The sequence below is a fragment of the Rana temporaria genome, chromosome 2 (genome assembly GCF_905171775.1).
Source record: "Rana temporaria chromosome 2, aRanTem1.1, whole genome shotgun sequence".
NCBI classification, from domain to species: domain Eukaryota; kingdom Metazoa; phylum Chordata; class Amphibia; order Anura; family Ranidae; genus Rana; species Rana temporaria.
The window spans coordinates 414918702-414943169 of NC_053490.1; the positions used below are offsets into that span (position 1 = coordinate 414918702).

The following is a 24468-nucleotide window of genomic DNA, read 5'->3' on the forward strand; positions in this document are numbered from 1 at the left end:
GAGAGACCTGTCAAAGTGGGGCAGTCTGGATGAAGTCCAGGGCCAAATTACTGTCCCAGTCCAACCCTGTTGGTAGCTGTAAATTGGTTTGATTCAATTTGTTAATTTTCTGGATCACATGTACAAAGAGAAAGAGTTGGCGCTGTAACATAAAATAATGCACCTCATACCACATTAGTACTTCATGCAAAAACAGAAAAATGTGCCCAAGTGATGATTAAAAGTCACAAATATAAGTTTAAGTGCACGTATATATGTGGCTTTCAATCATCACTTGTGCACATTATTGTGTTGTTGGGGCACATTATTGTGTTGTTGTATGACCTACTATTGTGGTATATGGTATATTATTTAATGTTATAGTGCCACCCCCTTCTTCTTGTACAAGCACTAAAAAGTGCTAAAAAGGTGCAGTTTGTGGTGGCAGCTGGTTTAGTTGTAGAAAGTGTTTTTAACCATCTTTCATTCTTTTTTGTTAAAAAAAATTTGTATATGTATTGCACATTTGGTTCCAAATAGCGCAAGAATACACTGTTGGTATTATTGTTTTGTGGACCAGTTTACACATATCTGCCTTCTTATATTTACTTATGACATGCCTTTGCTCCGAAATCAATGTTCTCAGATTCTGCAAGTAATCTAAAATTGGTAAATGATGTATCTTCTTTAGAAATGCTGTGTATATTATAATCTAGTTACCGCAAGATATCCATTCACTCCATTCTCCCCAGTTTGTATTCATTTCACACCCCTCTATTCCACTGGCTCTGATTCTGACTGAGCATTCCTTTTCCACATTTTGAATCGTGTATAGATTGTCTTTAGTTTCAGGCTCGTACTGAAACTGAAATAAGAAATAAAATTAATACATTTTCTAGTCAGTATAATGCCCATATAGTAAAGACCAAACAACCCAGAGACATGATATAACTGTCTCTTGATCCAGCCATTAATGGAACCTATAAAGACAACACTGGTTAACTTGTAAGGGAACGATTGTGCAGAATGGATTTCTAACTTGTGGAGGATTGATTCATTGGAACAGATCTTGGCTGATATTTGCTCTTTATAATAAGGCCAACAGCATCAGCGAGTGCAAAATCCACAGAGCATGCTCAAACAAAACAGAACACAATCTTCATAAAAGATATTTCAGCAGTTGGTTCTTTCACGAGTTCAGACTGGGCCACTGCCCAACATGTGGTGGACTGACAGGACTTTCCAAGTGGCCCACCTTCTACTGTGTCCACTGATCTTTTTTTGTTTGTGGTTTTGTATGTTACCTACCCTTTAGACCCGTACACACGATTGGATTTTCTGATGGAATTTGTGTCATGGCAAGCTGTTGTCAGAAAATCCGACCGTTTGTATGCCCCATCAGACAATATTTGTTGGATTTTCCGCCAACAAATGTTGGATAGCATGCTTTAAAATTTTCCGACAACAAATGTGTGATGTTGGATTATCTGATCGCGTGTACAGACGTCCTTTGGGAAAAAATCCAAAGTGCAAACACGCATGCTCAGAAACAATGCTAACCATTACACAACGTTAGCATAAGTTGACCAAAGGGTGGCGCTAAAGAGCTGAAAAAACACAATGGCCCGGATTCACAAAGCACTTGCGCGGACGTATCTCGAGATACGCCGCGTAAGTGAAAATATGCGCCGTCGTATCTATGCGCCGTACCCACAAACTAAGATACGCCTAAAAACAGGCTTCATCCGACCAACGTAACTTGCCTACGCCAACGTAGAGTGGGCGCATATTTACGCTGGATGCATTTGGCGCACCCATTTGATTTTCTATTCACATATGCAAATGAGGAAGATACGCCGATTCACGAACGTGCGTCCATCGAACGCAGTGCGCGTAAAGTCATACGTCCAGTGTAAAGTTATGCCCCATAAAGGAGGTGTAACTCAGCAGAATCCATGCAAAGGGCTGCACTAGGGATCCTCGGCGGCTTCAACACAGAACTCGACGAGGAACTCGATGTGTTTGGCACATCAAGTTCCTCGGACGTGTGTACTGGGCCTGACATCACACCAGCTCAACCTTTGGACTGTACTGTTATTCAAATTTTATTTTGGACCTATTAGCGCAATTTGTTCTTTTCTATTTTTGTTGTGTTATATCCCACATTTATTGCTGCTTTGGATTGGTTCATCCATTTTTTAAATCTTTATATTTATTTTTTATCTTTTATTTGTATATTTTTTTTCCAGCAAGAGCCGTTTTTAACCTTTTTATTACTGATTCAAATACCCCACTGTCAGTTGTTGCCGTAGGCTGCTGCTTGTCTGTATCAGCAGCTGAGAAGCAGATGACTGTGGTCTACTGTAAAAAGGCAATTGTTTGTATTTGCCACCTAGGCCAAATTTCAACAAGCTTTCCCCATCTAGCCTTGTAGTAAGATTAAACATAACAATGATTTCCTGACAACATATAATGAGTTTACATGTATGTGTAATATTTCCACCATAGACCTTGAAGTTTCGGGTTACTGAAAACACTATTCCAAAAAGATTTTGTAGTGTGCACAATTCACCTTTTGTGGATCTATCTAAAGTAACTATTTCAGAAATGAGAAATATTTCATGTGTGCTATACCTTGTTCTTTTCAATGTTGTACTTGAAACAATGATCACCAACAGAATACTGTTTTTGTGGACTTTTCCAGTATATTGTAAGGATGTCTTCAAATGATGTCACTGAAATGTCTCTTGGCGGATTAAACATTTCTGTAATGTAAAACAAAAAGAAACTATGTTTGCTGTAAATACTAAAACGTTATTTTAAAGAATGATGATTTCTGCAAGATTCCTTTATGCCTTTGGGATTCATCTTCCCACTTCTTCTCTTATGCTGCGTACACACGATAGGTTAGTCTGATGGACCGTTTTCATCAGACCAAACCGATCGTGTGTGGGCCCCATAGGTTATTTATCCATAGGTTAAAAAAAATGGAACTTGTTTTATAATTATTTGATGGATACCTAACCTATAGTAAAAAACTGATCGTCTGCAGGCACGTCCATCCGTTAAAAATCCATGCATGCTCAGAATCAAGTCGACGCATGCTTGGAAGCATTGAACTTCATTTTTTTCAGCACGTAGTGTTTTACGTCACCGCGTTCTGACACGATCGTTTTTTTAACTGATGGTGTGTAGGCACGACTGATCATCAGTCAGCTTCATCGGATAACTGATGGAAAAATCCATCAGACCGTTTTCATCAGACTAACCTATCGTGTGTACAGGGCATTACTGGAACCTCAGAGCAAGCTGACTCAGAAGGCAAAGTGTCACCCCAGATCTCCCAGTTCACATCCTCAGAGGCAAGCTCTTCCCAAGCCATCTGTAGGCCATTCAGGAGAAGAATTGGCTCCCTTTAGGCCAATGGCTTGAAGGCTGTTAGTTCAAGATTCTGGATTTTTTTTTCCTGCTATCTTCGATCAACTGCCGACTTGGCGACAGGCTGGATCCTAGATTCTTGTATTCTTCCCAGTTTCGGCCATCGAGCGTTGGCCGACCGTAGCTGCACACTGGGTCGTCCACGACATGCCCGTCACTCTACGGGTGGCCAGTGAGCTATAGGCTCCAGGGCTTGCATAAAGACCGGTCTACAGGGCCAAGACGCAGTATCCTGGCCGACAGTCATCTCCGTTACCATGCGGAAGATGCACTGTCCCGGATGCTCCAGCATAAAATCACAGGAGGGTAAGTAGCTACTACCTTGCTTCGGCAAGAGAACAGAGCTGGGCATCCCTAGAGAGGTGAGTAAAGGGCTCTATTTTTCCCTTCTCCCCTCCTTCCCCTTCCCTCCTCCCTAGACTGCTGAGGTGGGGGCTGCCCTGTGGAGCTCCACCTGAGAACCAATATAAAGTATAAGTGCATAGATATTGCTTACTTGTGTCCAGATTGTCAGCTGCTGCTTCCCTCTTTCAATGTAGAGAGCTGCATAAGAGATTCTGCTGCTGTGTGTCTGGTGACCATTTTTCTGTGACCATGCTGGATTGTTTGTATACCTGGCAGCCATTTTCTTGTAGCCACACTGTTGGCCTCTACTCGGACCTCGGCGGCCATACTTCTGGGGTCTATATGCACTACGGCGGCCATTTTCTTGTAGCCGCCCAGCGCTGGAGGTGTTGCTCACACGGCACCCAAGGGGGGGCTGTACTGCGTCTCCCGGACGCTCAGCGGCCTGCGCGGTGCGCCCCAAGAAGGGTGCTTAGAACGGCTATCCTCCAGCAGCATTTTCCCATGAAGCTGGGACCTCTAGCGTCCCGCTCGGCGGCCATTTTTTTGTAGCCCACGCGAGTATACAGCACTGGCGGCCATGCTTTTGGGGCCTCAGTATGCTTGACCTCTAGCGCCTGAGCGGCGGCCATCTTATGAATCAGCAGCCAAACAGACACACGCTGCTGACTAGCAAACAAGCTGATAAGGACAGCAGCCCTGCACTGCTGGTTCCAGGGTGGTGAGTCTTTTGGGGGGGTACCCCTCATCTCTGCTGCAGTTAGGAGGGTGGGTCGTCCACCTTGCTTGGAATCCCTGTGTCAAGCGTGTGGGCAGCATGGCGTCAGAAGCTGACGTTTTTTTCCCCTGAAACACCTGAGATGGCAATTGATGCCCCTGCACCCAATGTATCGGTGGACGCTATGTCGGCAATCCTAGATGCCTTCATTTCCAAGGTGGAATCAGCGCGTGGAAGAACGGGGGCTATAAAGCGCCCCCTCCCCCACCATCTTCTGGGGACAACTCGGATACAGAGCCAGGTCTAGCTACCACTCAGGACCCTGACTCTGAGGTACCTGACGGTGCAGACCTAGATTGGCCAGACAGTGAGGATGACTCTGGACCCAGGTCAGCTCGCGAGAAGGCTCTGGTGAGTGACCTTATCACCGCAGTGCGAGATACCCTAAAGATAGAGGGGTCTGTAGAAGCAACAGAAGTGCCGGTCCCCTTTGGGTTCCGTAAGGCGACCAGCACTGCTAAGGTGTTCCCTTGTGTGTCTTATTTAGACAAATTTTTATACAAGGAATAGGACAGACCACAAAAAAACTTTTTTGTACCTAAAAACCAAGCGGTACATTACCCACTGAAGGAGAGTTTCTTAAAGAAATGGACCTCGCCCCCCATAGTGGACCCTCCTGTGTCCAGACTAAACAAGCTTACCACCCTTCCGGTGGAGGGGGCTCCTGCCTTCAAGGACCCAGCGGACAAGAAGGCAGAGTCAATATCCCATAACCTATACACTGTAGTAGGTTCGGCGGTACGCCCAACCATAGTTGGGGCGCTGGTGTCCCAGACACTCAGGGAGTGGGAAAGTCACTGATCAATGGGTTACAAACACATCACACTTCCACCCACGAGGTAGCCCTAGCGGAACAACTGGTACAGGGCCTAAAATTTGTGTGTGAATCAGCCCTGGACACTATTCCTCTGCTGGTCAGAGCCTCTGCTCAGGCTGTGTTGTTACGCCATCTACTTTGGTTGAAGAATTGGTCGGCGGACCAAGCTTCCAAGAAGGCCCTAATGGACCTGCCCTTTAAGGGCGACAGGCTCTTTGGAGCTTGCCTGGATGATATTATTAAGGATGCCACAGGAGGTAAGAGCACCTTGCTCCCACAGACCTATAAGGGGAAGGAGCCACGTCGACGACAGGGGCCCTTCTTTACCGCACCCAAGCATTTTTTTCCCCGCCCAGAAAACCACGGGCCAATAAAGCACCTGCTCAGGGTGACAGAGACGTCCCTGGTTTCGCAAACCCAACAAACCCGTTAACAAGACCACGTCCGCATAAATGTGCGCCCCCACCCATTCCTCGGGTGGGGGGGATGTCTTCGCGAATTCGCGACCCGGTGGACATCGCAGGTCCCCGACCGGTGGGTTCACGAGGTAGTCTCATCCAAACTCCAGCTACTACCGGCTCGCCGGGAAGCCCTAGATGGGGCAGTTCAGGACCTGCTGGAACGCGGGGTTTTTATCCTTGTCCCAGTACAGGATCAATTTCAGGGGTTTTACTCCAATCTGTTCATAGTACCAAAGAAGGAGGGCGTTCGTCCTATCCTGGACCTCAGGGCCCTCAATTGCTTCGTGAAGGTACAAGAATTCCAGATGACGTCAATCCGCTCTGTTGTTGCTACCCTCCAGCCGGGGGACTTTCTGGCATCCTTGGATATCAGGGATGCCTATCTTCATATGCACAAAGCTTTAGAAACTTCTGCGCTTTGCGGTCGGGGAAGACCACTACAGTTTGTGTCTCTCCCCTTTGGCCTGGCATCGGCACCAAGGGTCTTCACCAAGGTGCTTGCCCCAATTCTCGCCCTACTAAGACAACGTGGCATCGTTATCGTGGGCTACTTGGACGACCTGCTTCTGAGGGCTCCTTCAGCCTTAGAATTAGAGGAGAGCGTGTCTATAACATGTCGGAAAGCGTGCCTATCCCTGTGGAAAAGTTGCAGACCCTTCGGACTGCGGTGCGGCAGTTGACGTCCCAGAAATGGTCATCACTGCATGCGAGTCCTGGGCCTCATGGTGGCCTCCTTCGAGGCGGTACCATATGCGCAATCTCACACATGAGTATTACAGAAGGAAATTCTGTCCAGATGGGACAAGTGCCCATCATCCCTGGATTATCAGATCCGGGTGAGCCACCTGGTCAGGGCCTCCCTGGTTTGGTGGCTGACCTCACCGGCACTTCTGTCCGGAAAATCGTTCCTTCCTTATCACTGGACAGTCATCACGACGGACATCAGCCTTATCGGGTGGGGGGAAGTCTGGGGGGTTCAGTCCACCCAGGGTCGCTGGTCCCCGGAGGATTCCCACCTGCCGATCAATGTCCTGGAACTTCGGGCGATCAGGCTGTGCCTCGCCGCATGGTCTCAGAGACTAAAGGGGCGTCCAGTCAGGATCCAGTTGGACAACTCCACAGTGGTGGCATATGTCAACCATCAAGGAGGAACAAGAAGCTCAGCTGCAGCGTTAGAAGCCACGCACATTCCAAGATGGGCAGAAAGGAGCATACCGGCACTGTCGGCCATATACATTCCAGGTGTGGAAAACTGTCAGGCTGTATACCTGAGTCGCCAGACGTTGGACCAAGGAGAATAGTCTCTGCACCCGGAGGTGTTTCAGCTCCTTTGCCAGAGATGGGGCACGCCAGACGTAGATCTCCTGGTGTATCGACTCAATCGGAAGGTATTGAGGTTTGTGGCCAGGTCGAAGGACCCATGGGCAGACGCCACAGATGCGTTAGTGGCGCTGTGGAGTCAGTATTGGCTAATCTATGCCTTCCCTCCTCTAAAGCTCCTGCCTCTTCTACTTCGCAAAGTAGAGGCAAAAGGGATTCCAATGATCCTAATCGCCCGGATTGGCCTCAGCGCCCTTGGTACGCCAATCTAGTGCAGCTAGTAGCAGACGTCCCTTGGCATCTACCGCAGAGAAAGGACCTGTTGTCACAAGGTCCCATACTGCATCCTACTTTACAGTCGCCCGCTTTAACGGCATGGCCATCGAAAGCCAGGTACTAAGAGACCGGGGCCTATCGGATTCGGTAATTTCTACCATGAGAAGGGCTAGGAAGTTATCCTCTAGGAGGATTTACTATCGCAACTGGAAGGCTTACTTAGTGCTTTGCAAAGAGATGATGTGTCCAGGGTACTGCTGTTCCTACAGCACGGGGTGGACCAAGGACTTGCCTTAAGCACGGTTAAGAGACAGATCTCTGCCCTGGCTGTTTTCTTTCAGCGACCCCTGGCGACTCACTCTCTAGTGAGAACTATTGTACAGGGGGTCCGGCGTGTGGCCCCTCCGGTCCGTCCTCCACTACCTCCGTGGGACTTAAACCTGGTTCTCTTGGTGCTTCAGAAGGCTCTGTTTGAATAGATCACAGAGATTCCCGTTTTGAAACTTTCTCAAAAGGTGGTCTTCTTGGTGGCGGTCACATCAGTTAGACGAGTCTCTGAGCTGGCCGCCTTATCATGTAGGGTTCCCTACCTAATTTTCCACAAGGATAAGGTGGTGCTGCATCCGCAGCCATCTTTTCTACCCAAGGTCGTCTCGGCCTTCCACCTCAATGAGGACATTGTAATTCCATCCTTGTGTCCTAACCCGTCGCACCCTAGGGAGACGGCGTTGCATTCCTTGGACGTTGTCTGAGCCCTGAGAGTATATTTAGCTGCCACTGCTCCGTTCCAGAGGTCAGACTTAGTTTGTTTCGTGGCTGGGCCCAAGAAGGGTCTAGCGGTCTCATCGGCCACCATCTCTAGGTGGATCCGACAGACAGTAATTCAGGCTTACGCCATAAGGGGTCAGGCGCCCCCCTTTACTATCACGGCACATTCGACCAGGGCAATAGGTGCCTCCTGGGCTTTCCGACATCAAGCGTCTGTTTCCCAGGTGTGTAAGGCGGCGACTTGGTCGTCCGCCCACACTTTCACCAAATTCTATAAGGTTGATGTGAGTGCATCTTCAGATGCTTCTTTCGGACGCAAAGTTTTGCAGGCGGCTGTGTAGAGTTGTAAGTCCTCAGTGGAGGAGCTCTGTTGTTTTGGGGTGAAGTTTAATTTTTTGCTGTTCCCACCCCTCATTTTTTTGACACTGCTTTGGGACATCCCACTAAGTCAAGATTAAGGTTGTGTCCGTCCATGAACGAAAGAGAAAATAGGATTTTATGCTCACCGTAAAATCTCTTTCTCTGAGTTCATGGACGGACACAGCACCCTCCCCTCCTTTTTATGTTTGTACTACTTTTTGACTAACTGATCTGCGAGATGCAGAGAGAGGGGTTATACCCGGAGGGCCCGCCCCCTGGGCGGGGCTATAGGGCGTGTATGATAAGTTAACCTTTTATATATAAGTTTCTGCCAAGTCACTCCTAAAGGAAGGCTAATACCCACTAAGTCAAGATTAAGGCTGTGTCCATCCATGAACCCAGAGAAAGAGATTTTACGGTGAGCATAAAATCCTATTTTTAAAATCTTGCTACAGATTCTCAATTGGATTTAGGTCTGGACTTTGACTGGGCCATTCTAACACAAGAATATTATTTGATTTAAACCATTCCTTTGTAGCTCTGGCTGTATGTTTATGGTCGTTGTCCTGCTGGAAGGTGAACTTCCGCCCCAGTCTCAGGTCTTTTGCAGACTCTAACAGGATTTCTTCTAAGATTGCCCTGTATTTCGTCCATCCATCTTCCCTTTAACTCTGACCAGCTTCCCTGTCCCTGCTGAAGAGAAGCAACCCCTACAACATGATGCTGCCACCATCATGTTTAACGGTGGGGATAGTGTGTTCAGGGTAATGTGCAGTGTTAGTTTTCTGCCACACATAGCATTTTGCTTTAAGGCCAAAAAGTTTAATTTTGGTCTCATCTGACCAGAGCACTTTCTTCCACATTGTTGCTGTGTCCCCCACATAGCTTCTCGCAAACTGCAAACAGTACTTCTTAAGGCTTTCTTTCAGCAATGGCTTTCTTCTTGCCATTCTACCATAAAGACCAGATTTATGGAGTGCATGACTTATACCGCGTACACACCATCACTTTATGTGATGAAAAAAACCGACATTTTTAAAAACGTCACTTTAACCACTTGACAACTGGGCACTTAAACCCACTTAATAACCAGACCAATTTTCAGCTTTCGGTGCTCTCACATTTTGAATGACAATAACTCAGTCATACAACACTGTAACCAAATGAAATTTTTGTCCTTTTTTTCCCACAAATAGAGCTTTCTTTTGGTGGTATTTGATCACCTCTGCGGTTTTTATTTTTTTCGCTATATATGAAAAAAGAACGAAAATTTTGTAAAAAAATTAATTTTTCTTCATTTCTATTATAAGATTTTGCAAAAAATGAATTTTTCTTCATAAATTTGGCCTAAAATGTATACTGCTACATATCTTTGGTAAAAAAAAAAAAAAAATTTGAATATTATTTAGTCTGGGTGAAAGTTATAGGGTCTACAAGCTATGGTACCAATTACTGAAAATTGATCAATTTGATCACATCTGAAGTACTGACAGCCTCTCTCATTTCTTGAGACCCTAACATGCCAGAAAAGTACAAATACCCCCTAAATGACCCCTTTTTGGAAAGAAGACATTCCAATGTATTTAGAAAGAGGCATGGTGAGTTTTTTGAAGTTGTCATTTTTTCCCACAATTCTTTGCAAAATCAAGGTTTTTTTTTTTTTTTTTTTTTTTTCCACAAAAGTTTCATATTAGCAGGTTATTTCTCACACACAGCATATGCATACCACAAATTACACCCCAAAACACATTCTGCTATTCCTCCCGAGTATGGCGATACCACATGTGTGAGACTTTTACACAGCGTGGCCACATAGAGAGGCCCGACATGCAGGGAGCACCATCAGGCGTTCTGGAACACCCAGACCAATTCTGACATTCCTCTCCTACATGTAAAAATCATCATTTATTTGCTAGAAAATTACATAGAACCCCAAAACATTATATATGCTTTTTTAGCAAAGACCCTAGAGAATACAATGGCGGTCAGTGCAACTTTTTATCGCGCATGGTATTTGCACAGCAATTTTTCGAACGCATTTTTTTGGGAAATAAAACAGTTTTGTGCTTTTTAAAAAAAAAAAAAATTAAAGTTAGCCCAATGTTTTTGCATAATATGAAAGACGAAGTTACGCCGAGTAAATAGATACCCAACATGTCACCCTTCAATATTGCACACGCTTGTGGAATGGCGCCAAACTTCGCTACTTAAAAATCCCCATAGGTGACGTTTTAAATGTTTTTACTGGTTACATGTTTTTAGTTACAGAGGAGGTCTGGGGCCAAAATGATTGCTCTCGCTCTAACGTTCGCAGCGATACCCCACATGTGTGGTTTGAACACCGTTTTCATATGTGGGCGAGACGTACGTACACATTCGCTTCTGTATACGAGCACGCGGGAACAGGGGCGCTTTAAATATTTTTTTTTTATTTTTATTGTTCATTTTACTTAATTTATTTTAGTTTGACACGTTTTTCCCCAAAAATAAATGTTTTGATTACTTTTATTCCAATTACAAGGAATGGAAACATCCCTTGTAATAGGAATATAGCATGACAGGTCCTCTTTACAGTGAGATATGGGGTCAATAAGACCCCACATCTCACCTCTAGGCTGGGAAGCCTGAAAAAAAACAAGAAAAAAAACGATCCTGGCTTCGATCGCAGCGGTGAGTCAGAAGAAGCACCGGAGGGCGAAGGGAGTGGGGACGTCCCTTTTTGCCTCCCGTAAGAACGATCAAGAGGCGGAACAGCCGACATGATCGTTCTTATGGTGTAGAGAATCGCCGGCTGAAAAAAATGATATCTGAATGATGCCTGTAGCTGCAGGCATCATTTAGATATCCCTGCACAAAGTCAAGGACCTCATATGACGTGGGCGGGAAGTGGTTAAAACACATTTTTTTCCCCAGAGTATTTTCTGGGTATTGCAGAGTATTGGCCGGGGTATTGCAAAGTATTGGTGCGGGGGTATTGCAAAGTATTGGCCGGGGTATTGCAAAGTATTGGTGTGGGGGTATTGCAGAGTATTGGTGCGGGGGTATTGCAGAGTATGGTGCGGGGGTATTGCAGAGTATTGGTGCGGGGGTATTGCAGAGTATTGGTGCGGGGGTATTGCAGAGTATTGGTGCGGGGGTATTGCAGAGTATTGTGTGGGGGGTATTGCAGAGTATTGTGTGGGGGGTATTGCAGAGTATTGTGTGGGGGGTATTGCAGAGTATTGTGTGGGGGGTATTGCAGAGTATTGTGTGGGGGGTATTGCAGAGTATGGTGCGGGGGTATTGCAGAGTATTGTGTGGGGGGTATTGCAGAGTATTGTGCGGGGGGTATTGCAGAGTATTGTGCGTGGGGTATTGCAGAGTATTGTGCGTGGGGTATTGCAGAGTATTGTGCATGGGGTATTGCAGAGTATTGTGCGTGGGGTATTGCAGAGTATTGTGCGGGGGGTATTGCAGAGTATTGCGCGGGGGGTACTGCAGAGTATTGTGCGGGGGGTATTGCAGAGTATTGCACGGGGGGTATTGCAGAGTATTGTGCGGGGGTACTGCAGAGTATAGCGCAAGGGGTACTGCAGAGTACTGGCAGGGGGTACTGCAGAGTATTGCGTGGGGGTATTGCAGAGTATTGCGCGGAGGTATTGCAGAGTATTGCGCGGGGGTATTGCAGAGTATTGCGCGGGGGTATTGCAGAGTATTGCGCGGGGGTATTGCAGAGTATTGCGCGGGGGTACTGCAGAGTATTGCGCAAGGGGTACTGCAGAGTATTGCGCGGGGGTATTGCAGAGTATTGCGCGGGGGTATTGCAGAGTATTGGTGCGGGGGTATTGCAGTGTATTGCGCGGGGGTATTGCAGAGTACTGGCAGGGGGTACTGCAGAGTATTGCGCGGGGGTATTGCAGAGTATTGCGCGGGGGTATTGCAGAGTATTGCGCGGGGGTTTTGCAGAGTATTGCGCGGGGGTTTTGCAGAGTATTGCGCGGGGGTTTTGCAGAGTATTGCGCGGGTGTTTTGCAGAGTATTGCGCGGGTGTTTTGCAGAGTATTGCGCGGGTGTTTTGCAGAGTATTGCGCGGGGGTTTTGCAGAGTATTGCGCGGGGGTATTGCAGAGTATTGCGCAGGGGGTATTGCAGAGTAATTGCGCAGGGAAGGCAGAGCATTGCAGAGTATTGCGCTGGGAAGGCAGAGTATTGCAGGGGTTAATGCAGGGATGGCTGAGCAGGGATGGATGGATCTGTGACTGCAATAGTCACAGATCCATCCCACACTGCTGCTGCCATCCGCGCTCTCCTCTCACACTGTACCGATCGGTACAGCGAGAGGAGGGAGGAACCGGCGTCATCAAATGACGCCGGTTTGTTTACCTGTGATCGCGCCGTCATTGGACGGCGCGATCACATGGTAAAAGACCGCCGTTGCTGGTCAGTTACCGTGATCTGTGTAGCGCCGGGTCTCATAGACCCGGCGCGCACAGAATTTTCTGTGTGCGCACCCGAGGCGGCGCGCATTACTGCTTCTGGTGGGCGCCGTTTCAGAACGGCGACCCCCAGTTAAGCAACCACCTTGCCGCCGTTTGTGGACGGCGGCTGGTGGTTAAGTGGTTAAATGACCGTGTGTGGGGGAAAACGTTGTTTTATGTCTTCTAAAAAACGACAAAAAAAAATTGAAGCATACTTCAATTTTATGTGTCGTTTTTCAAAACGTCGTTTTTTACTTCACAGAAATTGACCGTGTGTAGCAAAAAACGTTGTTTAAAACGACGTTTTTACACCCGCGCATGCCCAGAAGCTAGTTATGAAGCGAGCTTCAATGGAAAAACGTGGTGAATGTAACCTCGCTTTGCTAGAACATTGTGAGAAAAACGATGGTGTGTAGGCAACTTCGTCTTTGTTTTTTACTTCACAGAAAATGTCGTTTTTTTTCATCACATAAAGTGATGGTGTGTATGCGGCATTATAGTTGTCCTGTCAACTGATTCTCCCACCTGAGCTGTGGGTCTCTGCAGCTCCTCCAGAGTTACCATGGCTGCTTCTCTGAATAATGCTCTCCTTGCCCGGACTGTCAGTTTAGGTGGACGGCCATGTCTTGGTACAGGTACAAACTGTAGGTTTGCAGTTTTGCCATACTCTTTCCATTTTCGGATAATGTATTGAACAGTGATCGTGAGATGTTCAAAGCTTGGGATATTGTTTTTATTACCTAACCCTGGATATTATTTTTAATACCTAACCCTGCTTTAAACTTCTCCACAACTATATCCCTGATTTGTCTGGTGTGTTCATTGGCCTTCATGATGCTGTTTGTTAACTAAGGTTCTCTAACAAACCTTTGATGGCTTCACAGAACAGCTGTATTTATACTGAAATTAAATTACACACAGGTGGACTCTATTTACTAATTAGGTGACATCTGAAGGCAAAAGGTTCCACTAGATTTTAGTTAGAGGTATTAGAGTAAAGGGGGCTGAATACAAATGCACACCACACTTTTCAGATATTTATTTGTAACAAAAAAAATGAAAACCATTTATAATTTCCATTCCACTTCACAATTATATGCCACTTTGTGTTGGTCTATCACATAAAATCCCAATAAAACACATTTACATTTTTGGTTGTAACATGACAAAATGTGTAAAATTTCAAGGGGTGTGAATACTTTTTACAGGCACTGTATATTTATTGGATAAGAGCGACAGTCACTTGCACTTGGATATGGGGCTATACACCTTATATTTGTTGGGATGTTGCACATGAATTACCCATTTTTTTTATTTTTAATTCATGAATTGAGACTTATTACTTGTTTATAGGATTTAATTATTGTTTTTTCAACATACTAATGATATTAGTTGATATTGTTATTATTGTAGTTTTTATTAGATATACATTTGTATTTATTTCACATTTTTGCACTTTATGAATTGAGATTTTTATCATAAATGTATATTAGAGTTTTATGCCCTTTTAAGTACGGTATATTTTCTATCATGTTGTATTAATTAAGCGCCACACTATTTAATATACATTTATGCACAAATGGTATCACAGATTTTAGTGTAGGCTGCATTTGTGGGTTAAAATCCTCCCCAGCACAGAATTATTTTTTTATTATAATGAGGCACATCAGAAAAAAACTCCAGAGATACCAGTCGATAAAAAAATGTATAAAAGAAAAAATGCACATAAATGTAATTTTATTTTTACTAAAACACTCATTATATACTTTACCTATGTGTGCAAGCTTAATTTTTTCCTCAAACACCTCTATCCCAGGATCTGAGCCTTGTAAAACTATAGTGACATCATTGAAGAAGTGTAGTCTCAAATCATGAAATGTGCAGGCACCAGTCCTTGTTTGGATTTTATTTTCGTATTGTTGACATCGCACATTTGTAGTTCCTTGTCTAAGGAAATGTAAAAGTCTCAATATTGATACAAAACCTTTTAAAATACAGATCATGGTATAATATAACCCTACTATGCCATGATGACAGGTTCTAATTGTTTAATAAAATATAAAATTCTATAGTACAAAACCTGATAAATTAAATTGGTGCTTCGACCAACAACAAATAGGACTGTTGTGACAACATAGCCTTTTGCATTTAATAAGACACATTGGTAGAAAGCCGTAGGGCTCTGGAAAGGTCATCTGCTAATCTACAGCTGGGATCCCACTTTTTTTTAATTATAGAGCATTCTGTTAAATGTGATATTCCATCTCCTGCCATAGGAAGTGTGAATGTAATAACTTAAAACAACATCTTCTAGTCAGTAGTGTATTTAGGTTTTGTGCTGCCCTAGGTCTGACTAAACTCATGCACCCCCTAATTTAATATATGACACACCCTTCCTGTCAAGGCCACACCCCTTTCTGTTTAAGACCCGCTTTGAAATTTTTAAGTGGGTACATGAGTTCTGGGGGGGGGGGGGGCAATGGATTCCCTTGATTTGCATAGATTTCCTCTCACTTCCTGTTTGGCTATGGGGTAGGAAGTGAAGGGAAAGCTCTGGGACAGGGATGGTAAAAAAAATAAACTGGCAGGGGCTATAACAATCCCTTACTCTATCCAAAATAAAAAATAAAAAAGTGTTGCTTATAGTTTTACTTTAAAGCAGAGCTCCACCCTAAAGTGGAACTCCCGCTGATCGGAACCCTCCCCCCTCCGGTGTCACATTTGACACCTTTCAGGGCGGAGGGGGGGTGCAGATACCTGTCTAAAGACAGGTATTTGCACCTACTTCCGGCCACCCAGTCTCGGGCAGACTGCCGGCATGACGTCACCTCTGACCCCCCCCGTTGTGTTATGGGAACATTCGGCTCCCAGTACACAGCGGGAGCCAATCGGCAGGCGTAGCAAGACTCGCGCATGCGCCGTAGGGAACCGGGCAGTGAAGCCGGAGCGCTTCACTTCCTGGTTCCCTCACTGAGGATGGCGGGGGGGGGGCAGCAGAGTGACGAGCGATCGCTCGTCCTCTGCTGTGGACGGCGCTGGACTCCAGGACAGGTAAATGTCCTAATATTAAATATTAAAAGTCAGCAGCTGCAGTATTTGTAGCTGCTGGCTTTTAATATTTTTTTTTCAGCTGATATCTGCTTTAAGCACAAATTTCGAATAATTGGAGAGGACTAAGACGATATAACCATGACAATGGTTCAGCAGAAAACATAGCACAGTGAGGAAGGTTTGTGGTCCAGGATGATAGGACAGTGAAAACAGCCCTTCTCCACAGTTGCGGAATGCCGGCCACCTGCATACAGGAAGTAGTTCGGCTGCTTCATGGGGGGCACTAGACTAATTTGCCTCTTAGCCCAGTCCGCCCCATAAGACTGGCGCTACACTAACAGTGTAGAGCAAGCCATTGGGGACTTTTTCCGTGCTACCCCCTGCAAAGTGCTGCCCTAGGCCTGGGCCTTGTTGGCGTAGGCCAGGATACAGCGTTGTTTCTAGTTCTTTTTTGGGTTCTACCACCAAATAGTGACCACACATCAACCGAGGGGTCCTTTATCCATTCATAATATAGTAGAGGGTAATTTGGGGGGGGGTTATATGCATCAATCTGCTCACCATTGCTGTTTATCCAGGTGCTAACCAACCAATCCACTCAAGACCATTTGCAACCAAAAATAAATAATAATGTATGAAATAATGCCACATGATGCATATACTTACCTGAGAGAAAGTATGTATGAAGTGCTGTCTGGAGCATTTTTTCCAAACATCCATGTACATGTCATTGAAGATGTGTTATAAACTCTGCAAGATACATTTTCAGCTGAGGTCCAATTTCTCTCTGAGGGTTATAACATACAGTGCATATCATGTCAGAATACAGAAACATATTATTACAGCTTAAAAATTCTGATAAAAAGAAGAAATCATTTAAAACAAATTATTTTTTATTTCCAAAGAAAAACAAAAATGTAAATATTGGACAGACTTCAGCACAATCGTGTGAATTGCTTTTTGGGGTAATACTGGTTTCCACATTTATTGGTGCGGAAATTTTTTTATTTTATTTTTTCAATTACAGAATAATACAGTAAACTCATGGTTGAGCAGTATATAAGATGGAAAAAATAAACAACCCAAAGCTCCTCCTCTAGTAAATCAAACCCCCACACAGTTAGAAACACCTAGCAGGGAACACATTTAACCCCTTGATCGCCCCCTAATGTTAACCCATTTCCTGCCAGTGACATTTACACAGTAATCAGTGCATTTTATAGCACTGATCGCTATATAAATGTCAATGGTCCCAAAAATGTGTCAAAAGTGTCCGATCTGTCTGCCGCAATGTTGCAGTCTCGATTATAAAAAAAAAATCGATGATCGCCGCCATTACTAGTAAAAAAATAAAAAAGACATAAATCTATTCCCTATTTTGTAGACACTATAACTTTTGTGCAAACCAATCAATATGCTCTTATTGCAATTTTTTACCAAAAATATGTAGAAGAATATATATCAGCCTAAACTGAGGAAGAAATTTGTTTTTTTATATTTTTGGGGGGATATTTATTATAGCAAAACGTAAAAAAAATTACTTTTTTTTACAAAATTGTTGTCTTTTTTTATTTATAGTGCAAAAAATAAAAACCACAGAGGTGATCAAATACCACCAAAAGAAAGCTCTATTTGTGGGGAAAAAAGGACGTCAATTTTGTTTGGGTACACAGTCGCACGACTACGCAATTGTCAGTTGAAGCGCCACATGGGCCGTATCGCAAAAAATGGCCTGGTCATTAAGGGGGGAAATTCTTCTGGTCCTTAAGTAGGTAAAGAATCACTGGGGTTGACTTAAAGTGGAGTTCCACCCATAAATATAACATTACATCAGTAGTTTTAAAAAAATGTCATTAGTCCTTTACGAATTTTTTTTTTTTTTTAGATGCCTTCAAAGTGTTGTTGCTAGGCAGAATAGTTAATCTTCCCACTTCCTGCACCTAGGTGCTTAATGCTTCCTAACCTACACCGCACAGACTCCTGGGAATGTGTGGGTGTAACTTTCCAGGAGTCTGTGCACTCCCCAGTCTCAAAGAATCATGTGACTTGGACAGCACAGGTGCTGAAACCTGATCTGAGCATGTGCGAGATCTGCAAGGCTGAAATCCAGGTAGTCATACAGTCTGGCTTCATGATGCCCACACTTAAGATGGCCCCAGTCAATTTCTATATTATAAAGTGTCTAAATGCTGTAACAACCTAACAAAACGGACCTTAGTTTACAGACTAACTTTACTAGAATACATTAAGCTTGTGTATTACAGGGGTATTTATATTTAAAAAGTGAAATTGTGGCCGGAACTCCGCTTTAAGCTGGCCATGGACCATCCAATGTTCTTTATCAATTTCTTTTAGATTTACCAACTGTGTAGTAGAGGGGCCTGCCTGAATGCATAAAAATTGAAAGTGTTTAGATTTGACCTTCTATTATATGGTTTTGGTAAATCTATAGAAGAAAATTGTATAATGTATGGCCAGCCTTACTAAAACTGGAGAGTGGAAAATCTGGTGCAGATGTGCATGATAGCTAATCAGCTTCTAACTTCAGCTTGTTCAATTAAGCTTTGACAAAAACAAAAAACCTGGAAGCTGATTGGTTTCTACGCAGAGCTGCCCCAGATTTTGCATTCTTCAGTTTTAGTACATCAACCACTGTATCTAGTGCCCAATTACCAAGCTCCATATTTCAACCACCTCAATGGCAGAAAAAAATTATGGAAAAACATACAATCATCTTAGGGTGTTTATTTTCGATGTGTTTGTACTGTCCTGCCATTTTTTAACTCAAAACTTGTTTTATTTAAATAATTGTCTTATTAATTTATTTCTAATTTCCTTATATAGTAAGAAATAAAAAAAAAACACCAATGGTTATTAAAGAGGAACTTCAGTCTGCTCACATAACTTGTAATAAAATCATCTTTGCCATTCTGAAGATTCCCTCCAACCACTTTGCATATTATTTTATATATACTGTGATTCTGTACTTGCTAATTATGCTGCAGACATCTCCCTCCACTGAGTCTGGCTGCAGCCATTTTAACTGTGGGCAGCTGAAGCTACTGCCTGTTCACATCCTGGATTTACACAGACACACAGATACACACCTTCAGCTCTGTAGCCCTGCAGCTCTCATGGCTCTCTTATGACTCATCACCCCTCCCTTTCTGGCAAACTCTCACAAGAGTGAAAGAGAGAGGCTTATTACCAGACAAGAAAACTAAAACTAAACTTGAGCAGTTCTGCAAACAAAATTGGACAAGTATTGCAAAGTCTAGGGCCCGGATTCTGAAAAGAGATACGCCGGCGTATCTCTGAGTCCGGCTGTCGTATCTATGCGCCTGATTCATAGAATCGGTTATGCATAGATAAGCATTAGATCCGACAGGCGTAAGGCTCTTACACTGTCGGATCTTAAATGCATTATTTTTGTTGGGCCGATAGGTGTCGCCGACGTCGTTTTCCCCGTCGAGTATGTAAATTAGCGAGATACGCAAATTCCCAAACGTACACGCGGCCGACGCAGTGAAGTTACAACGTTTACGTTAGGCTTGTCCCGGCGTAAAGTTGCCCCTGGGTATATGAGGCGCAGTCAATGTTAAGTATGGCCGTCGTTCCCGCGTCGAAATTTGAAAATTTATGTCGTTTGCGTAAGTCGTCCGTGAATAGGGCTGGACGCCATTTACGTTCTCGTCGAAACCAATGATGTCCTTGCGACGTCATTTGGAGCAATGCACCCTGGGATATTCTTCGGACGGCGCATGCGCAGTACGTTCGGCGCGGGAACGCGCCTAATTTAAAGGATCCACGCCCCCTACCCGGCTCATTTGAATTAGGCGGGCTTGCGCCGGGTGATTTACGCTACGCCGCCGCAACTTTACAGGCAAATTCTTTGTGAATAAAGCACTTGCCTGTAAAACTTGCGGTGGCGTAACGTAAACCAGATACGTTACGCCCGCACAGTTTTACGCCCATGTAAGAGAATCTGGGCCTAGATCTGCAAAGTCAGTAGAGACATATTCTAACAGACTAAAGGCTGTAATTAAAGCAAAATGTGGTGGTTTAGTGCTTTTTGCATTTTGCAGATTTGCACTACAGCACTAAAAATGCATAGGTGTGAATCAGGCCTTAATACACATTTTTGATCCATTGAAGCCTATGGAACCAAAAACCAGAAAAAAAGTCCCTGGCTCTTTCCATAAAATGCACAGATGTAAACGTGACCCCTAGCGAACCATGTAAAATGGACTGTAGTGTGTTTCGGCAAGAATGGCCTAAAGCTGCAAAACTGAGTTCAGGCGTTAGGAATTGTTTTACCCTTGTCATGCAGGGGGTTAAGAAAAGCATAACAACCCGCAACAATGCAACAAAATACATACATATATGTGGAATGTATGTTCCTTGATAAAGAACATGGGGGGTAATCCACAAACACCCGGCGCAACGTAACTTTTGTCATTTAAGTTACACCGCCGCAAATTGCACAAGGTAGTGCCTGATCCACAAAGCACTTACCTGGAAATTTGCAGCGGTGTAACTTAAAATCGTCCGGCGCAAGGCGTTCCTAATTTAATGGGGCGAGTCCCATTTAAATTATGCGCGCTCCCGCGCCGGACGTACTGCGCATGCTCCCGACGTCATTTTCCCGACGTGCTTTGCGCGGTTTTACATTGCGCCGGGTTTTGAGAACCGCGACGGGTGTAAAAAAAAAATACGAGTTGCGGCGGAGAAAAGAAAAATTAAAAAAAAAAAAGACACCGTCGCGGGAAAGAAGGGTCTACTTTTACATTGTGTACTAACTTTACACTTTGTAAAAGCAGCCCTAATTTTGCGAAAGCAAACTAATACTTACGGAGAAAAAACGAAGCTGAAAAGCTTCGTGGATCTCCGTAAGTGCTAATTTGCATACCCAACGCGGCTTTTCGACTTGAAATGCCGCCAGCGGCGGCCGAGGTACTGCATCCTAAGATCCGACAGTGTAAGTCCCTTACACATGTCGGATCTTCTGTCTATCTATGAGAAACTGATTCTGTGGATCAGTTCCATAGATAGAAACAGGGATACGACGGCGTATCAGTAGATACGCCGGCGTATCCCTTTTGTGGATTACCCCCATTATGTTTTATCAAGTCTTTATTGGATAAAATTCCGCTTTAATACAATAAGTAAAGCAGGAACAAAGATTGTCTCTGGACAGCCGCACTCTGAACAAATTGTAGCCTTTTATTAAAAGAAGGACAGCACTACAAGTCACAGCAAAATAAAATAAAACCTGACTGCTGACGCGTTTCGCACTGAAACTAGTGCTTAGTCATAGTTTCAGTGCGAAACACGTCAGCAGTCAGGTTTTATTTTATTTTGCTGTGACTTGTAGTGCTGTCCTTCTTTTAATAAAAGGCTACAATTTGTTCAGAGAGCGGCTGTCCAGAGACAATCTTTGTTCCTGCTTTGCTAAGTGCATTGCCTGCACCTGAGTTGTCTGCAACGGAGGATATTCATCTGGGTTCCCACCTGGAGCGGCTATTCCCTTTTCCCTTAATACAATAAGTGGCTCCTGCCATTGTGACCTACCATTTATTATAAATTGACCATTACCATTATCATTGTATCCATTTGTTGCCTTTGGTATGTACACATGTAAAGCCTTGAGCGAGTGTGGTCCTTGGATGCCACTGGACCTTTAACCACTTCGGTATTGGTCCCTTGTCAGTTACACCTCTACAAGTTTTGTGGTCGAACCGCTTCTTCAGGAGTATATTATTCTCTTTTCTCATGCCTTTTCTCATGTACACACAACCGGTTTTCACGACGAGAAAACTGACATTTTTTATATTGGTCGTGAAAACCGGTCGTGTGTATGCTCCCTAGCAGTTTTCTCGATGAAAAAACTGCCCGCGAAAAATGGTCGCGTGTATGCTTTTCAGAGGGAAAAAAAATGTGCATGCTCAGAATCAAGTATGTAGCCCAAAAGCAGCCCAAAGGGTGGCGCCATTTGAAAGGAACTTCCCCTTTATAGTTCTGTCGTACGTGTTGTACGTCACTGCGCTTTGGTCGGATGTTTTTTTGCATGAACGTGTGTAAGCAAGTCAGTCTGGAGAGGAATCACGTCGGGAAAAACGTCATTTTTTTTCCTGCCGAGAAAAATGGTCGTGTGTTACGAGGCATCAGAGTTTATTAGACATGTTTAACCACTTGAGATCCGCGCTATGGTCGAAAGACGTCCACAGCGCGGCTCTCAAGTGCCGACAGGACGTCTATAGACGTCCTGTTGTTGTTGTTCCCTGTGCGCGCCGCTGGGGGCGCGCAGCGGGGAAACAACGTGCCCGGCGCATCGCTCGGGAGGCGATGTGGGTGCCTGGCGGCCGCGATGTCCGCCAGACACCCGCGATCGTCGGTGACACAGCAGGACGTGGAGCTCTGTGTGTAAACACAGAGCTCCACGTGCTGTCAGGGAGAGAGGAGACCGATCTGTGTCCCTTTACATAGGGACACAGCATCGGTCACCTCCCCCAGTCAGTCCCCTACCCCCACACAGTAAGAACACAATGAGGGAATACATTTAACCCCTTCCTCAACCCCCTAGTGTTAACCCCTTCACTGCCAGTCACATTTATACAGTAATTAGTGCATTTTTATAGCACTGATCGCTGTATAAATGTGAATGGTCCCAAAATTGTGTCAAAAGTGTCCGATACGTCCGCCGCAATATCGCAGCCCTGACAAAAAAAATCACAAATCGCCGCCATTACAAGTAAAAAAAAAAAAAAAATCATAAATCTATCCCCCATTTTGTAGGCGCTATAACTTTTGCGCAAACCAGTCGCTAATTGCAATATTTTTTTTTTTTTTTTTTTTTACAAAAATATGTCGAGAAATACGTATCGGCCTTAACTGAATTTTTTTTTTTTTTTTTAAATTGGGATATTTATTATAGCAACAAGTAAAACATATATATATATATTTTTAAATTGTCGCTCTTTTTTTGTTTATAGCGCAAAAAATAAAAACTGCAGAGGTGATCAATTACCACCAAAATAAAGCTCTATTTGTGGGGAAAAAAGGACGCCAATTTTGTTTGGGAGCCACGTCGCACGACCGCGCAAATGTCAGTTAAAGCGACGCAGTGCCGGAAGCTGAAATTTCGCCTGGGCACGAAGGGGGTTTATGTGCCCAGTAAGCAAGTGGGTAAAGAGATTTTTTTTCCATTTTGATTTTGTACTAGACCATATTCTCATTGTGAGACAAAACTAACCTAACTAACCTTGAGTTATAAATGATTGAAAAAGGGTTTGGATTAATGAAGAAAACATTTACACTTCGTGTTATATTACTAAAGCTGGACCAAAACGATTTTCTTTCTGTAAAGTAATAGACATCTCAGATGTTATTTTACATTGTCTTACCAAGATTTACACATTTTTCTGATGAAAGATATTGACATTCTTCCTCATTAATAGCAGGAGTCACTTTGACACAAGCAGATGAAAGTGTTCCCAAGGTTATAGTTGTGCTACATTTTTTTATCTGCAAAACAGTTAACAATTGTTGTTACTCTTATTTAAGTTTATATATTATAGCATGTAGATACACTCTAGTATGGTCCATTTGTTATCAATGTAACCACTTTTTCCTGGTGATCTATACCTGGATATGCCGTGTTCAATTTAGCATGTATATGTCCCTGATAATCACAGGCAAATAAAATAAACTCATTTGCCCCGTACACATGTGCGGGATGAAATCCAAGGGGGAAAACCTGCTCAGGCAGTCTTTCCTCTACACACGGCCGGTTTTGGAGCTTTGGTCGGGAATCCCGGCTGTGTGTATGCTCCATCACAGTTTTTCCCAAAGTAAAACTGCCAAAAACCGCCGGGCAAAAGTCTGCCGGTTTTCCCGGCGGGAAAAAGGAGAGCTGGTTCTCTTTTTTTGTCTGGCGGTTTTTGGGCAGTTTTCCCAGCCAAAAGCTCTCCTCGCAGTTTTCCCTTCGGGAAAACTGGCCGTGTGTACGAGGTTATTGACGTTCTAACTTTAAATTTGTAATAGTAACTAAAAGTTTTGCGTTTTACATTTCATTGTATATTTTTAAATGTAAGGTTTTACAAATGACTAGTACAGTTTGATGATACTGAATATTTTAATCTTGTACTTTTGTGTGTCAGGGATGTACCCAGAGATGTATTATGGCCTAGGCCGACAAGGCCCAGGCCTAGGGTGGCACTTTGCGGGGGGCAGCGAAAAAGCCCTCATCCCACCCTGTCCCTCTGTCCTCATCCCACCCTGTCCCCCTGTCCTCATCCCACCCTGTCCTCATCCCACCCTGTTCTCATCCCACCCTGTCCCTCTGTGCTCATCCCACCCTGTCCCCCTGTGCTCATCCCACCCTGTCCCCCTGTGCTCATCCCACCCTGTCCCCCTGTCC

At 44.3% G+C, this 24468-nt stretch overlaps 1 protein-coding gene across 2 annotated transcripts in view; it reads right to left on the reverse strand.

Annotated features, from left to right (window-relative positions):
• The window catches only part of LOC120927485 (interleukin-5 receptor subunit alpha-like), a 62536-nt gene that overhangs the window by 14520 nt on the left and 23548 nt on the right, over positions 1-24468 (reverse strand). For both annotated transcript variants that reach the window (XM_040338196.1, XM_040338195.1), the window contains 5 exons: positions 23453-23573; positions 16716-16836; positions 14770-14945; positions 2614-2744; positions 700-844 (listed from right to left, as the gene is read on the reverse strand). In XM_040338196.1, coding sequence (XP_040194130.1) covers positions 700-844; positions 2614-2744; positions 14770-14945; positions 16716-16836; positions 23453-23573 — 694 coding nt within the window. The remainder of the gene's footprint in view (positions 1-699; positions 845-2613; positions 2745-14769; positions 14946-16715; positions 16837-23452; positions 23574-24468) is intronic.